Genomic DNA, 16,380 nt, shown 5'->3' with positions numbered 1-16,380 from the left:
TGATTGCATGTTAAAAAAAACGACCTAGAGGTTATTATTGATCACAAGCTAAATCGGTAGAAACAAGACTGCCAAGTTTAGTGTCTCATAAGGAAGGTGATAGGCCATCACTTTGCCCTTCAGTTGTTTGGTCTGGGCCCAAATTTTAAATGGACATGGGCAAAATGTTCACTCAGAGCAAACAGAAAAATTCAAAATCCTTCCTTTTGAGTAATAATCAAAAGTTACAAATGTTTAACATGAAAAGAGGCCTTGAGATAGCAGTCTTTAACTATTGAAGAGACTGAGGAAAAGGAAGGGAAACATATGAAAGCAAGTAGTTTAAATGAAAGGGAAAACATGTTTCTCTGTTTTACTGATGCAGTCCTGCTGTGGCACTGTGGGTAAATGCACTGGACTGCATAGTCAGTTTGAACCAGAAGATCAGTGTTTCAAGCACACCAGCTGCTCCTTGGAAACCCTATACAGGGTCACTGTGGGTCAGAACCGACTGGATGGCACTTAATAACATATTGTGAAAATGGATTTTTTTCTAATCTTTTAAAATTACATGCAGAATGTTTAAGGTTTCCCAGTAAATCGAATAAAGTGAAACAAATTCAAAAAAATTAACAGCCACAATAGTTTATTTACAATTGAACTCTTTATAAGATATTTACAAGACAACCAATTTTACACATCAGAAATGTATCAAAAGTATGAATTACAACACAGACAACAATATGAAATGGGCATAAAACAAAGCTGAAGTAGACAGACAAGCAATTTCTCTTTTTAATTTATTAACACTAGCTTAAACTTGGTTAAAGAAAGATAAACAAAGAACTATGTTTTAGGAGAACTGCAGGGCTTTCAGTTGAAGATTGAATTTCACAGTGTTGTATCCCATGTAGGGAAATAAGACTAATTCCCCCCCACACACTCTAACACACTGTAATTTTGCTTTTGGAACTTTGCTAACCTACTCTCCAACCTCCTCCTCAACAAACTTAAAAATATCCAAATCAAAAGATATTTGATCTAAAAGAGGGGACAATAAAGTAAGAGGTCCTCAGGGAGAAGGAAAGTCAAGGAAATCAAATCCACTTAAGTCTGGCCAGCTAGCACCTCATGGATTCCTCTCAGTCTAACTCAAGTTCAGAACCTGGGGTGTCCCCTGGGAAGGGTGTACACATGAAGATTTAATTTGCTAACCCATTTCCAAACTTAGGAATCTAACAAATGCTGAAAAAAAAAAAAAAAAAAAAATACTGAGAGGGATCAAGAATAAAGACACTGGTTGGTCTTTCTGAGCATATTATGAAGGAATATAACAGAGGTCAGAGTAGGAAAGCTAAAATGCTTGCCATATTAAAATGATGCAGAACAAAGAAAATCTGGCCTAATTTTTCAAGAAATCTCCTTCCTTTCCTTAAGGTGTGAGATGAGAGCCCCTAGTGGATTAAGTCCTATTTCTCTCTACATCCTTGCTGCATTGAAGTTCACAGCAGGTTCCCTTGCGGAGAGCCCACTCTCCTAAGCAGATGGAGTTACCAATGAACACAAACACACACACAAAAAGAAATAAGAGCAGCAAGATCATCCAAGAATACTACATGTGCTGCCGGAATAATTCTTCTAGAAGTCAAACTCAGGGAGCACAGATGAACATCTCACAGAAAGCTGAAGCAGTGGGAGGCCCCTGAGGAACTTTTCTTCTCTTCCCACAATGGTATCCCATTTCTCTTGCTCCACTGATGGGCCGGCCACACACCCTACATACCTTGGCTTCTCCTCTAAAAGTGCTAATGATCTGGGGACATATTCTCTTTAAGGACAAAAGCCCCTACCTTCTAGGAGATTAGACCCCTACTTGTTTTCACACAATAGTCCTGGAGACTAATGAAAGGCAATTCCTATATATTTAAGACCAGAGGTCTTGGCTATATTTTTCTTCCAGATAGTTACAGGGATCTTAAACTGAGACCAAAGTGGCCTGGGAGTACGGTCCTGATACTTATTATTATTATTATTTTTTAAACAAAACAGGGGAAGAAAAACCCCAAGATGGTACACATACAAATGCATTTTTACAAAGTGAATAGAGAAGCTCATTAGGTACATCTGTTTGTTACAAGATGTAGACATTTGCCAGCCAAATGAAGCACATATTTCCACCCCCACCCCCCCCTAAACCTCTACCCCATCACCAAGAGCTCAGCTAAAAGTATAAAGTCCAACAAGGAATACTTGAGAAGTGATGTGACACAAGGACATCTATACAGGTTCTGGCATGCTACCCCTAAATGCCAACTGCTTTTGTTCAGAGCCATAACTTAGTCTGAAATTAACCATCCTCATTACGTTTTCCAAAAATTTTGTTTTTTGAGGGAAGGGGAAAGAAATTCAGTTACCAATTAACTAAGAAAAGAGTAACAGCCAAACATCCCTCCCCACATGGCTACATCACAGAATAGTTTCAAGAGAATGATCTTTTCAGACATTTATCTACAAATTCTCCAGTCTCTTTTCTACTCTGTGAGGATGACTTGCTTCATCACTTCATTTGTTATTCCTCATCTGGTTCTTAAACTCATGGTGAGATTTTGTTTTGTTTTAGGGTAAAAACCACTATACCCAAAACTATAGGGAAGGGTATACCAGGACGAGAAGAGTGCCATAAAGGCACAGCTTTAAATGCAGGGGTTGCTTCCTCTTCCACAAGTACAATGAAGAGAGCACTTTCCAAAGGCAAATGTATAGTGACAGATCCCTAACACTTTCAAATCTGCCATCCGATAAATTTAGCTTAGGAGCTCATTCCCTCCAAAAGGAAAAAGCAACCCTAATCACCCTCCATAATTCACAATTAGTCCAATAAAAGAGCTTTTGTGGAATCAGAGTGACAAAAACAAAACCAAAATCAAGGGAGTACGGAAAGGTATTCTCAGGGAATGATGACATACGTGAAGACACAGGACACATAGACAGGTCTCTGCCACTCTTTGGGAATGGCATGCTACAACTATCTGAAGACAGAGGTCTCTTGCCAGCATAGCTATTTCCTACAGGTCCGGTGAGGTGTTTGCTTCTTCTGAATCTCCAACCTGCATCGGCTACGCTCATCCAACCATGGCAACTCAAAATTTCTGGCAAAAAAAGAAAGGATAAGGAAATTAGTTTGCAAGACTAAAAGGGATTCAGTATGGACATGTTCGTAACTCCAAAAGGATCACTATGCCCCTCACTACTTATAGCCCTATCTCCTGAGTCTCAAGTTTGGAACAACTTTCCTGCCTTAAAGCTTGAGTAACAATGTGCCACTAAGATACCGAATAATCTATTTATAACTCAAAACACAGGTTGTCACTATGAGTCGGTGCCAACTCTGTTCCAACTTATAGCAACTCCTGGCTAGGGTTTCTGAGGAGTGGCTGGTGAATTTGAACCGCTGACCTTGCGGTTCAGTGCATTATCCTGCAGTACCACACCAGGACACCCTACACATCTAGGGTTTCATAACGTCTGAAAGGGAGGTACAAGCTACCTGAGATGGAAAGGGGAGAACTTTATTTATACTTACTGTGGAATTAATTTTGGTAATGGTCGTCCAAATGCTACAACGGGCAAGAAGGGGGTAATCATCAAACTTTCAACTACGAAAGAAAGTCAAATGGGACCTTGTTAGTGCTATGGACAGAAAATTCCTAGCAACTCTACCTGCTCCAAAATACAATAATTCAGTTATTCAAAGCAAGTTGTATCCTGGAGTCTTACACCCTTTTGCTTCTTTGAAAAACCCACCTTTATAAAGACAGATTAGACAAATGAAACTTACCATCATCTGGCTCAGGGAAAAATGAGGTAACCTCAGGCTCAGATTCCTGAATTCCTTTCTTTTTATACATTCTGAGCTGCAGTCGCTGTAAAATTCTTTGTTCCCTGATCCTCTGAATATCCCATCTGGGAAAAATAAGCCACACAAAACAAACAAATCCAACATTACTGAAAACCTGCTCTATAAAAGCAATGCACACAATCCAGACACTAGTTAAGACCTTGCTGACTCCACTAGATGGAGGCCAAAAGAACTGCCTGCCTGCTTGTTGTTAAGTGCCATGGAGCTGATTCCAAATCACAGTGACCCACTATAGGATTTCCAAGGAGTAGCTGGTGAGCTTGAACCACTGACCTTGTGGTTCAAACCGACTTTGCAGTCAAGCGCATTAACAGCACCACACCAGGACTCCTGCCTGCCTGGTTAGCAAAGACCTATTTAAATCTAACAGTTCAGATCCTATGTTGGTGTTCCACAGAGAGTGGAACCGAAAAAAGACATATACAGAGAAAAGGTAGCCAAACATGTTACTTACAAGCACCACTCCAAGCTAAGATATACTACCAATAGGGGAGGCAGTAATTTAAAAGTGGTAAGAGTCTGAGGACTCTCCACAGTGTGGAAGAGAGAGAGATCGTGGTCCCAGGGCTCATTTGTTCCCAAGATGGACATCTCTGGCCTACCTTTTCCTTCTCTTCTCATCCAGCTCCAGTTTTGCATGTCGCTTTGAAAACACACTGTCATCCAGGTTCTGTGTAAAGAAGAGCAGCTGATAAGCTCTTTACCACCATGTCACATATGTGTATACTAACTCATTTCTAACTGCTAGGAATGTAAACTCTTTCACCTTCAGGTTTAACTGAACCTGAGTTCTGACGACACTAATATGAACCTCCTGTGACAGGATCAACACAATGCAGGGTCTCTTCTCCAGACCTGCCTACTTAAAACCTCCAAATCTCAAAACTTTCCAAGGTAAAAGCTCATCAAGCAGAAACAAACCTAGAGGCTACCATAAACCCTTCCCTCACCACTGCCATATATTTTATAAGTGTCTAATTTTAAAATAAATACAAACCTTTTAATCACCAAACCAGCTTGGAATATAATTTTGTAGCTGAGTGTTTGTTACATGTTAAGTTTTTTTGGTTGGCATAAGATCCACTTGTTTTAAGTATGATCTAGCTATGTATTTTTCAATAAATCCCTCGGCTAGTCCAGACCTCAATTTTCTCATCTATAAAATGAAAGAGGACTTGGACTATATAATCTCTCAAGTTCCTTTCTGGCCTTAAAATTTTATGTAACCCATCTGAATAGTTACTATGACAATATTCAAATTACACACGTTCTAGTTGGTCTCTTACTCTCGTCCACTGACAGCTCTTGGTACCTACCTCCAAAAGGTCTGAAGGATTTGGGTCCCTTAGAGGCTCTACTGAATGGTCCCTCCAAGAAGGAACTGGAAAGAAAAAAACAAGAAGAGGGAGGAGGGGTGGAACCACCCTTAAATCCAAGGTCATACAACCCTTTTAACTATTCACTTAGGAAAGAGGTCTCTCTCACAAGGTTACCAAGACCTAGGAATCCATTCTATGGCCTCACCTGAAGCCATATTCAGTGTTCTTACTATGGTATACAAGAGCCTAAAATGCCATTGCAGTCTGCCAAACTCAGGATCACAAAAAACCCTAAGCCAATACCTGACAATTCATATAATGGATGCTATTGTGGTTCCTGAAAAACAACTGAAATTTGTTGTCATTTTGAAGTCTACAGTAGTGTATTCAAGTACCATGGAACCTCACTCTCCCACATTCAACTGATGAGAAGTACAGCTCCCAACCATCCACCAGCCCACCAACCTCCACCCGAAACCCGGCCAGCACAATTCCTATTCTACTCACCAGCCAAGACTGAAGTTTCTCCTGCAACACTTGATGGCATCAGACACCCTAAATAATGCAGGAAAGAAGAATCATCTCAGTGTAAAAAGAAAAAAAGCCCATACCCAAAATGGAGGAAAGGATCAGTACTGAAGTTCTCACTAGGAAGCCATTTTGTTTTTGAGTTGTTCTTTTGAGAATTTCTCTCTGGGGGAGGGGAAGAGGGAACAACAGACAAAAGAAAAGAAAATAAGCCCACCACTTTTTTTTTTACACTGAGACGACTTCTTTTCTTCATTATTTAGGGTGGTTTCCCTGCAACAGTTGATGGCCAAGGATATCAAACCTTAAACTCAGAACATGGCAGGTGAGTAAAAGTTGACCCTATTTTTCAAATAAAAGATCAGTGTTCTCAAAACTTACATATATAGTCTTCATAGACAGCTCCCTCCTCCCTCCAAACAAACTACCTTGCTGGTCCAACCTGAACAACATGCACAAAGCCTTTGGCTTCCTTAGAATAAGCCATTGAAGACTTCCTCTTGAGATAGGGATGTCAAGAATAAGGATTCATACATTTATTCAAAACTTGGACTTCTCAAAGGGCTGAGATCCCCCCAGTCAGACTCCTTTTACTGCTATACCCACAATCTCAGAAATGTTTAGAATTTTCTGTACTAAAGCAAGTAAGATTTTCAAAAAACAGCCAGTCACACAGAACAGCTCTGGACCAAGCCATTTCCCAATCCCGGATGGGAAGTTGCTTCACGGTTTCTCTGAAGTTGTTACACAGCATTGCCATGGCAGCAAGAAGGTTAACCATTAAGGATGAACCTGTTCAACTGACTGAACCAACAAAAAACCTGAACCGAGATCAGGATCCTGGTCTATCTCATGTACTCCAAGTATGAGGGCTAATGAATTTTTAGATAATTAAGAAGAGTAATCTACCTTCCCCCACTTAATTTTGTCACCAGAACAGCAAAACAAAGTCTGGAGAATAGTCTTGTCTTATTGGAATGGATTCCCATCCCCATCCCGGCTAGGGCAAGACACAGGGTAGAAACTGAGCACCGCAGCTCTAGCCAAAAAGACTCCCCACCATCACCCTGGAGTCCCCACAGTGACTGTCACAGACTAACATGATTGAAGGCACAATCCCGTTACTGGTTGATGCAGGAAATAATGGAAGCATCTCTTGTGTGGAAGCCATAAAGAAAAAAAGGGAATGAAGATCAAGGTCCCATACCCCACACCCTCCCCAAGCAGCTCAGATATCCCAAGATAGTCCTTATTGTTTGAAAAATAGTTTGTAGACCATTTTATTTAAATATATGAACAACCAATGGGCTACTGCAATCCAAATAAACTCTTCACATTTTAGAACCTTTGTGAAGTATAGTAAGATAAGTAAGACTGTTGGTCTTTGGCAGATTCCTCCTGCCCCCCAGACCGGGACAAAGAGATACAGATAAATGTTTATATAGTTAAAGAGTGGAGGCCCAGGTGAAATTCCCCACCCAACCTGGCTCCCCAAACCCAAAATTACCATTGGCCCCTGAGAACACCCAAAGACCACCCTCCCAGATTTCACACAATATCAATTGCAGGAACAGTCGTGCACGGCAAAGTATAAGTTCTATGCATTTCACAGCACAGAAAACCCTTTTTTCAGAGGGCATGCAAGTTGCCGGAGATTACACCCCCAAGTCTGGTGCTCTTGTGATGAGCAACTTACTGGCAAACACATCTCCCAGTGTTGTAAGCAGGCAAATACATTGAGCACATTTTGCTGTAATTCCATCTATTTGCAATGCCTGCACAGTGTCTGTCTCTGGCTGTTAACTTACTCATTCTTGACAGAACTCTGCTTTATTGATTGCACTTTTAAAAAAATGCCAAAGGCATTTTCAAACTTGTTAGCTTGACCGCCACCACTAGGGTATAAGAGCAAGTGTTCTCTATGCCTTACTTGCTACAGTCTCCTCCTTCTTTGGAGAGGATTCCCGTAATGGTAACGGTGATGGGGGAGGCTGGTGCCAACGACACAAATACATTTCTGTGGTGGAAAGGTACGGCAAATCTTCTATCTCACTTGAGAAGGCTTTCTCCTTGGGATGAGTGCTGGGTCCCTTCTGGGGAGTGGAGAGTCTTGGAGGGGTGTCCACTGAAGACCGGGGCTTTTCTGGAGTTTCTTGGCTCCTCAATTCACGTTTACAAACAGTTTCAGAAAAGGAACCACAAGGCTCCTCTTTAATGGGAGAGTGCTTAGGTGTTTTTGTTTTGACTTTTGAAAATTCAGGAGCCAGCTTTTTAACAGGAGTCTTTCTTTCTGTACTTCCAAATGGGGATTTCCTATTGAATAGGGAAGAAAATGTTTTAAAAGTGATCAACTCTTGAATTAATTCTGGTTTGATTTTGGGTCAAAAGAATTAGCTTGTTCTCTTGTCCCAAAATGACCAGTATCCAGATACCTAAATATCTGATGCTCATTTGGCAGACATATGTGGGAACATGCTTAACAGTATATATAACAGGCCCTTAGTAAATATTTGCTGAACAAATGAGTTTTCATGTTTAAAAACCTCTAATCGTGTTCTATCACCTACTAGATTAAAGGTATTTTAGCTAAGATGTGGTGCCACTCACTACTCTGTGGTTTATTTCCTTCACTCCTGTCAACCAGAGACCAGTCTATTTCTACCCGCCAAAACCTGAATCGTGCTAACTACATTCTCCATTTCATTTTTCTTGTAGTCTGCAGACTTTCTCTCCTCTCCCTTCCTCACAAGACATCCCTAGAATGCCATCTCCTTTGCTCACTAACCTAAATTCTACACTTCTTTTTCAAGATCCAACTCCTTTTTAAAAGTTTTTTTTTCCCTCACATTCTAATTCAGAGTAATCCTTGGTGGTGGTGGTGGTGGTTATATGCCATGGAGTCGGTTCCGACTCAACGCGACCCTGTACAGGGTTTCCAAGGTTATAAATCTTTACAGGAACAGAAAGCCTCATCTTTCTCCCGTGGAACAGCTGGTAGTTTCAAACTGCTGACCTTGTGGTTCGCAGCCCGATTTGTAACCACTATGCTACTAGAGCTCCTAGTTGTTGTTAAGTGCCATGCTAGAGTAATCCGTAATATCTCTGAATCCTACAAAATTTAGTTTGTATCTACATATTTTTTATTGTATTAGAGTTCTCAAAATGAATGCCCCTCTTTACAGCTAGGATAATCTCTTTCAATCCCAGGTCAGTTATCTTACTTTTTAACATCTGCTAAATGCCTAACACAGTGAAGGAACTGAACACTTCCTAACTTGGTACGGCGCTGAGGGTTAATGTGCTGGACTGCAAAGTCGGTGTGAACTGAAAGGGCGCCAGTTCAAGTTTACCAGCTGCTCCTCAGAAACCCTACACAGAGTTGCTATGGGTCAGAACCGACTTAATAGCACTGAACAACAACTTAAAGAGAATTGCTTTAGTTTTCTGTGACAAAACCAGCTGTCACATTTGTTGCCTATTCTCTTTATGATGTACTTACTACTCTGACCAAAATGTTCCTAACCAAGTTTTACCACCTAAGCAAGGTTTCAGGATACTTTTCTCAGCATGGTATCTTCATAATTCAGCATAAGGTTGCTTATAGCACCCAGTTCATAAATCCCAACCTGCTATTCTCTGTCACTGGTAATGTGTGTCCCTCTCATGTCCAGGCAGTGTAATGAAGTTATCAGCACACCTTTTGTGTCCCTTTCCACTCCGCCCACAGGAGAAAGGCTTGGGAGGCAGAGCCTGAGATGTCTCGGAAAGCTCCGGCTGGCACTCCAGTTTAATTTTCTCTGATAGCCCGGTTTCCTCTCTCTCTTCAGTTTCAAAGCCCTGAAACAACTTGTGCCTTTCTTTCTCGTTATCCTTCTTTACCAGCTGCATCCGCCTTTCCATACGTTCAATCCGAGCAAGGAGCTAGAGGAGAGAGTGGCAAAATGCAGACTTAACACACACACACACACACACACACATAGGCACATATTAAAATACAGGTACTGAGTCCTATTTAGGAACCAGCAGTCTTTCCCTCAGTCATATCATATCATTTATCGTATTTTTAAAAGGCAGACATTAATAATTTTCCTTAAACACGACACAGAAGGCAAGGTATACCATCATTTAACTTTAAAAGTTAAATTAAATGGAGAAGGGCATGGGGAATTTGTAGCTCCTTCTTCAAAAAAAAAGATTCTCTCTATTGAGAGGGGCTACAGTATGTCTTTTAATCGCATGGTCTCTGGTACTGCTAACCATGTGACTCCAAGTCAGTTTGGGAGTTTCTTTTAGGAGGCCCTAAGGTTCTCCAAATCCTAGCCTTTCCACTTCCACTCCAAAACTCAATACACAAAAAATGACCAGTATTCAGGTATCTAAATATCTGATGCTCATTTAGCAGACATGAGCGGGAACATGTATGTGTAATAGACCCTTAGTCAATACACAAAGGTAAGGTCCAGAGAGTATGTTAAGAAAGAATTAAAAGCTCACTACAGTGTCACTAGGGATTGCGGTGTTATTTGAAAGAGGTGTGAGGGAGACTCCTAAAACAATGAATGCTCTACTTGGAAAAATACAAACCAGTACTCATAAATCCAAAAGATCAGGACACATGTATATTGCTTTGCATTTGAAATAACAAAAAATAATTATACCTAGTTATCAAATATTGATTAAACCTGTAATTCCTGTCATTCAATTTCAGACAGAACTACATAATCAAACAGAAAATGGAGCTATATTCTTTTCAAACCTTCATCATAAAATGTTCTGAGACAAGGTGTCGACTGTGCTACTTCTATCCTATAACAAGAATTTTATCTGAGTGACATAGGAATAGTAATGCCTTCATGATATCCATTTAGCTACACAGATTTCAATAGAGGCCAAACAACACAGAGAATAAGAGAAATAAGCTTGAGCAACACTAAGACTGCAATACAGAACAGAAGCAGTGAATGCCAAGTTCAGAGTGACATGCTATCCTTAACTCACCCCACTTTTCCTGTCTAGGAAAGCCTGCAAAGGGTCTCAGGACCTGAGCAAAAACCTCCACAATCAGTAGAGAGCCCCCTCTGTCAGCCATAACTCTCATGTCATCTCCTGATACTGGTTTGATTCGCAGCTTCAACATTACTTAACCACGGTTTGTGGGTGACATTTCCTTGGTATCTTCCCCTTCACTGGTCCTTCTCTTCCAGCCTCCCCCCACCCCATGCAAGAATATGATGTGTTGTAATTACAGTACCATCACACCCCTAGACTGCAGTACAGTAGCTGAGCAGTGCCACCTCCATGTTGAGTAACTTCCACAAATCAACACCATGAGATGTTTTCATGAGACCTGCCCCAGCTCCCATTCCACCTTGCAGACTGCGATCTCTCTCCACGAAAACAGCCACTGCCCGAGATTCATTTGGAAAGAAAACAAAATGAAGAGCCCTCTGCTCCCTCGTTCAGCCCTTGGCGCCCGCGACGCCAGAGAGGGAGAAACTGACTGCTGCAGCTTGAACACAATTGTAGAAACCATGTTTATTTTTAGGCAGCTGTCAGGTATGCCGGACTGTTACCAAGCTAGCACCCGCATACCCCACTACCCCAGCTTTCCTGTTTTCTGGAAGGAGATGTCTGAATGCCGAGGTGCCTTTAACTACTGCTGCAGTCAAAACAAGCCTATGTAGTCATGCTTTTATGAAATACAAAGAAATAATAAATGACTTGCCAACTACCTTAAGATTCTAATACATGGATTGGGGGAGGTCTATTTAATTAATACCTTTATTAAGTTTACTATCCCCTGATGCTATCTTCAAACCCCAAGCCTGCCCTTAGGCTTCTACAAGGGACCTATCAGTGTGATGATGTTTTTCTAACTCAGATTCCCAGTGAGGACCATCAGCAAAGGCAGTGATGCTCTCCCAGCAGCACTGGAGAAGACTGAACTGGGCTGCACTGGATTCACCACTCCTGTTCTGTCCACTAAACGGCCTACTCCTGTCCCCTTTCTCAGAAGATGCTGCTGCAGTGCCTGGGGCCACAGCTGCTGGATCCCTGCCTTCCATGCTTTTTTCTTTTTTCTTTTTTTTTTTAAATGCAGCCAGCTCAGTTTAACCCCTTATCTACAGCCATCACAGATGCACCCCACCCTGTCCGTTTTAACCCTTCACAGGTCACGTCCTTTCCCCACTCTCAACCTCTTTTCCCACCGTCTGGGGCTGTCATTTTAAATTAACCCTTTGGCATCTGAACCCTCCCTTCCCCTCCACTAGGAGGCTGCCCTTTAACCCTTCCCTCCAACCCAGCGTGGCGGCGAATTGGGCTCACTAAATCAAGGGCCCTGTCCCTAAGATATTCCTTTGCTAGTAGCCGACCTCCTTTACCCCTAACCAAGGGGGTCCCTTAACCTCCTCCGGGCCCCCTCCCCCGAGCATGCGCACAACTCGCTCTTCGGCCGGGACGAAGGTTAACCCCTCCCGTACCGTGTCTCTCTCCGACTTCAGCTCCTCGATCTCCTTTTCCTTGGCCTGCAGCTGCTGCTGCTGCTGCTCGATGAGGTCCAATTGCAGCAGAAGGATCTGTTTGAGGCAGGCGGCCTGACTGGAGGCTCCCGAGCCGCCGCCACCCCCGAGAGGGCTCTTCCTCATACTCTTCCATCTGCCCTCGCTGGCCGCCAGGGTGCCGGCGGTGGCGGTGGGCGCGAGGGGTGGTGGCCCGGGCAGAGGTAGTGGAGGGGGTCCCGCCGGGTCCGAGGCGGTTGCAGCTGGGGGAGTTGCCCCCCCCTTGTCCCCAGCCCAGGGCGTAGGCTCTTTGGCCGCCGCCACGAGAGAGCCCGTCTGAATGGGCAGCACCGCCTGATACTTGGGCCGGGGGCTGCAGCCAGCGCCGGCGGCCGCGGGCTCCCCCCCAATGCCGGCTTGTTTGGTGGCCGGGGGAGGGCAAGGCAAGGGCACTGAGCCGCCCCAGCTCTCTTCCTGCTGCCCCGGGGCGGCCCCGGCCGGGAGCAACAAGCTCCGGCCCTTGCCGCCGCAGCCGGCCGGGGAGGGCGCGGGGCTCCCGCCCTGGGAGGAGGCCAGCGGGGGCCCCGGCTCCTTGAGCTTACGGTGCCGGGGGAGGAAGTGGGCTTCAGCCGCCCCGGGCTCGTCCTCCGGCCCGCCCAGCGCCGCAGCCCGCTCGTAGTCCAGTCGCTGCTCAGGGTTGCCGCCGGCAGGGGCCGCGGCCGCCTTGAACACTGCGGATCTCATGGTCATAGTGGTCCGGAGCGGCGCCGGGGACGGAGACGGAGGAGGGGGTGGGGAAGGGGCGAGGTGCGGGGGGTCGAGGACGGAGGAGGGGGAGGGGAGTTTGGCGGGCTCGCCTCAGCAGCGCGGCAGCAGGCCTCGGCTAGCGCGGCTCCTCCGGGGCCCCGGCGCCATCCCGCAGGCGTGCGGAGAAGTGGAGGCCGCGGCTGAGGCCCGCCGCCAGCCCATGGGGGCCTCGCCGCCGCCGCCTTCGCCTTCGCCTTAGAGGCTGGAGCTCGCACCCAGCCGCCCCCGAGCTCATCCCCGGAGCTCGCTTCGGCCCCCCCTGGCCCGGCCAGGCCCGCCTCGTCTCCCCACCCCACACCCCCCTTCCCCGCCCCGGCCCCCCGCCCCGGAGCTCGCCTTAGCCGCCCCGAGCCTCCATTTTCCCCCCTCCTCCTTAGGAAGGGGTGGGGGGTATGGGCCCGCCCAAAGCCCTCCTACTCCGGGAGGGGGGGGTCTGTCGCCTCCCCCGGGGGTCTCCGCAGGTCGGGGTACCCCTCCCCCACAGTCACCCCCAGCGCCTCAGCGTTTCCCTTTAAAAAAACGGAGCCTCTCGGAGCCGCCACCGCCGCAGCCGCCGCCAACCGGAGGGCGCATGCGCCGGAAGGGAAGCGGGCGGGAGCGAACCGGGAGGCGGGCCGCGCTATTGTGAAAGGGGCCACTGCCGCCTGTCGGGGGGGCAGGAGGTGGTGGTTGCAGGGGCCTGGGGCGCGGGGGTCGGCGCGGGGAGGCCGGGGATAAGGGGCGAGAACCAAGGAGCCAGCCGACGGAGGAGTTGGGTGAAGGTGGGCTGCCGAGGGAGGAGTGAGTTGGGGGAGGGGCTAGGGGGGAGGCGAGGGCGGCGACGGGTAAGATAGAGAATGCGAGGGCTCGCTGGGAAAACGCAGCCGAGAGAGAAGGATAGCGTTAAGAGGGAGGAAGGGGGCTCCAGAAGACAGATTCCCCCAGCATGGAAGTGTGCTGAGCACTCCACGTACGCAGCCTGCGCTGGGCGTCCCCTTCCCTTGGCAACAGGCCGGGCCCACGCGGGGGGGCGGAGAGAGGAGCGGTTGCGGAGGCCACACATTCCCACAGCCCCCGATGCCTCCAGTTTGGGATTGTGTGTGTTTCAGGAGAGTAGAACCCTTCACCCCCTACATACCCCAACAATCCACACAAGTGTGGAGAGAAAGTTCTTTGTCTTTAAGGAGTCCAAACTAGAAACGGAGGTATCTCTGGTTCCTAGAGGGAGGGAAACCCATGTTTGCTGCCAAAGGAGAAGTTCCATCACTGGGATGAATGAAGTATTACCAATAGGTCTTTCCCAAAGGACATCTCCCCAACCTTCCTAAGTCACTCTTAAGCATCGTCTGGAAGCTCATGAAGAGATTTGTAGCTTTACCAGGTGTAGGAATACTTGAGGGTATTCTCCAATGTTGACCACTTGTTCCTATTTTTTATTTTCGTTGTGTGTATGTCCGATTTCCAGTAACTTTTAGCCAGTAAGTCGTTTTGCTCTCAGAATTCCATGTGGACAATTTTTCTATTTATTGTTTTCTCTTATATGATGTGCTGTTTTTAATGTGTGTATAGATGGGAAGACTTAACATTCTTTAGCCTATTGTGAAACTCTCTAATTAAAACGGTCTCCCGACAGGGAGGAGTGCAAAAGTTAAAGGCAACAGAGGTAAATACTGTTTTATATATATGAAGATTTGACAGAGGATATTTGTGCATGAGGAGTGTGTAGTGGCTACCTATATAAGCACTGCAAACCACAAGGTCAGCGGTTCGAGCCCACTAGCTGTTCCACAGGCGAACGCTTAAGACTTTCTGTTCCCGCAAAGATTTGAAAGCCTCAGAAACCCTATACAGGGTCATTATGAATTGGAACTGACTCCACAGCCCTTAACAATTTGTACATGGGTATTTCCATATGGTGCAAATATATCCATGAATGAGGTGGAGCATACAGAAGGCAAAGTTATGAAAACTTAGACATTAGTTTGAGGGAATAAGTTTCTGGGTCTGGGGGCTCAGGACCATAGTCTCGGGGGGGGGGGGCACCATGGTTAATTGGCATAACACAGTTCACAAAGACAATGTTCTACATCCCACGTTAGTGAGAAACTACAAGTGTTGAAAGCTCATGAGCAGCCATCTAAAGTGTACCTATTGGTCACTTCCTGTCCAGAGGAAAAAAGAATTATGAAAATTGAAGACACATGGAAACTCTTAGTCCAGTGGACTAATGGACCACATGAACATCAGTATCCATGACCCTGAGAACAGACAAACAAGATGATGCCTGGCTCTACTACCAACTGCTCTAAAAGGGATCACATTAGAAGATCTTGAATAGAGTGGGAAAAATGTGGAACAAAACTCAAAATGATAAAAAAGACCAAGTTTATCGGACAGAAAGAGACTGATGAAACTGAGAGTATGACCGTTGGTCACCCTTCGGGTCTATTGCTTAGCTTACCTTACAGCCAAGCAGTAGATACATAGGGGAAACAACAACATTCGTGACGTATGCATACTATAAAATGGGCAGCGTTTGAGATTTTAAAAAAAGAAAAAGGCAGCATTTACCTAAGGAGAAAGTTCCTAAGAGTTAGGAAAGAAGAGTAGTAGAAACAAGAACCATAAGGAGGAAGTGGGATAAGTGATGTTACATTTGAGGTGATTGCAGTCATTGAGCAAATGAAGTGTTTCATTTGTTGAATGTAAAACTGATGATCTGCTTTGTAAAGTTTTACTCAAGTCACAATACAAAGTTTAAAAACAAACACAAAAAACTATCTCCACCCTGAAAGTCCAAAATATAAAGTACTGGCAATGTGAAGCAAATAGGTGTGACTATGTTAAGAAAACCTCAGCTCTCTTCCACCAGGATGTATAAAGGAAGTATTGAGCTTAAGAAGGAGCTCTTTTAGCTAGTGGGTTATGCCTTGGGCTGCTAACTACAAGGTCAGCAGTTTGAATGCACCAGCAACTCCACAGGATAGTGATAAGACTCTCTGCTTCCATAAAGATTTACAGCCTTGGAAACCTATGAGTCAAAAGTGACCTGACAGCATATAACCACCACCACCACCAGGTTTAGGAATACCAAGGGAAATGGGGAGAACATATACACAATATGGTGATCACTTCAATACCAAATTTATATTGGCTTCGTGAACACATCCTCTAACTATAAAATATATCCAACTGGAAAGTCTGCATACTCATTTGGATATCTAGTAGGCATTTCAAACTTGCACCCAAATCCTGCTTTCCTTGACAGTGAACCTCTTTGTCTCACTCCAGACAGTCAAGCCTATTCTGCTGCCTTTCAAAATACCCCAAATCCAACACCTTCAAAGCT

General features: G+C 45.1%; 1 protein-coding gene across 2 annotated transcripts; it reads right to left on the bottom strand.

Moving 5' to 3' along the window:
* Positions 1-608: 608 nt before the first annotated feature.
* On the bottom strand, positions 609-13,070 carry MSL1 (male-specific lethal 1 homolog (Drosophila)). Of its 2 annotated transcripts, XM_006832578.1 has the most exons (10): positions 12,848-13,070; positions 12,228-12,323; positions 9,443-9,666; positions 7,676-8,058; positions 5,725-5,772; positions 5,215-5,279; positions 4,501-4,568; positions 3,818-3,942; positions 3,563-3,635; positions 609-3,128 (listed from the first exon to the last, which is right to left on the bottom strand). In XM_006832578.1, the coding sequence occupies exons 3-10, from the start codon at positions 9,643-9,645 to the stop codon at positions 3,038-3,040; spliced, it is 1,056 nt and encodes a 351-aa protein (XP_006832641.1). In that variant the 5' UTR covers positions 9,646-9,666; positions 12,228-12,323; positions 12,848-13,070; the 3' UTR covers positions 609-3,037. The 2 variants fall into 2 exon arrangements, with proteins under 2 accessions (XP_006832641.1, XP_006832640.1); XM_006832577.1 differs by having other exon boundaries at positions 2,559-3,128; positions 12,228-12,995.
* Positions 13,071-16,380: the final 3,310 nt, after the last annotated feature.

Source organism: Chrysochloris asiatica, unplaced genomic scaffold (genome assembly GCF_000296735.1).
Source record: "Chrysochloris asiatica unplaced genomic scaffold, ChrAsi1.0 scaffold00007, whole genome shotgun sequence".
NCBI lineage: Eukaryota > Metazoa > Chordata > Mammalia > Afrosoricida > Chrysochloridae > Chrysochloris > Chrysochloris asiatica.
This window is presented reverse-complemented; position numbering and strand designations above follow the sequence as displayed.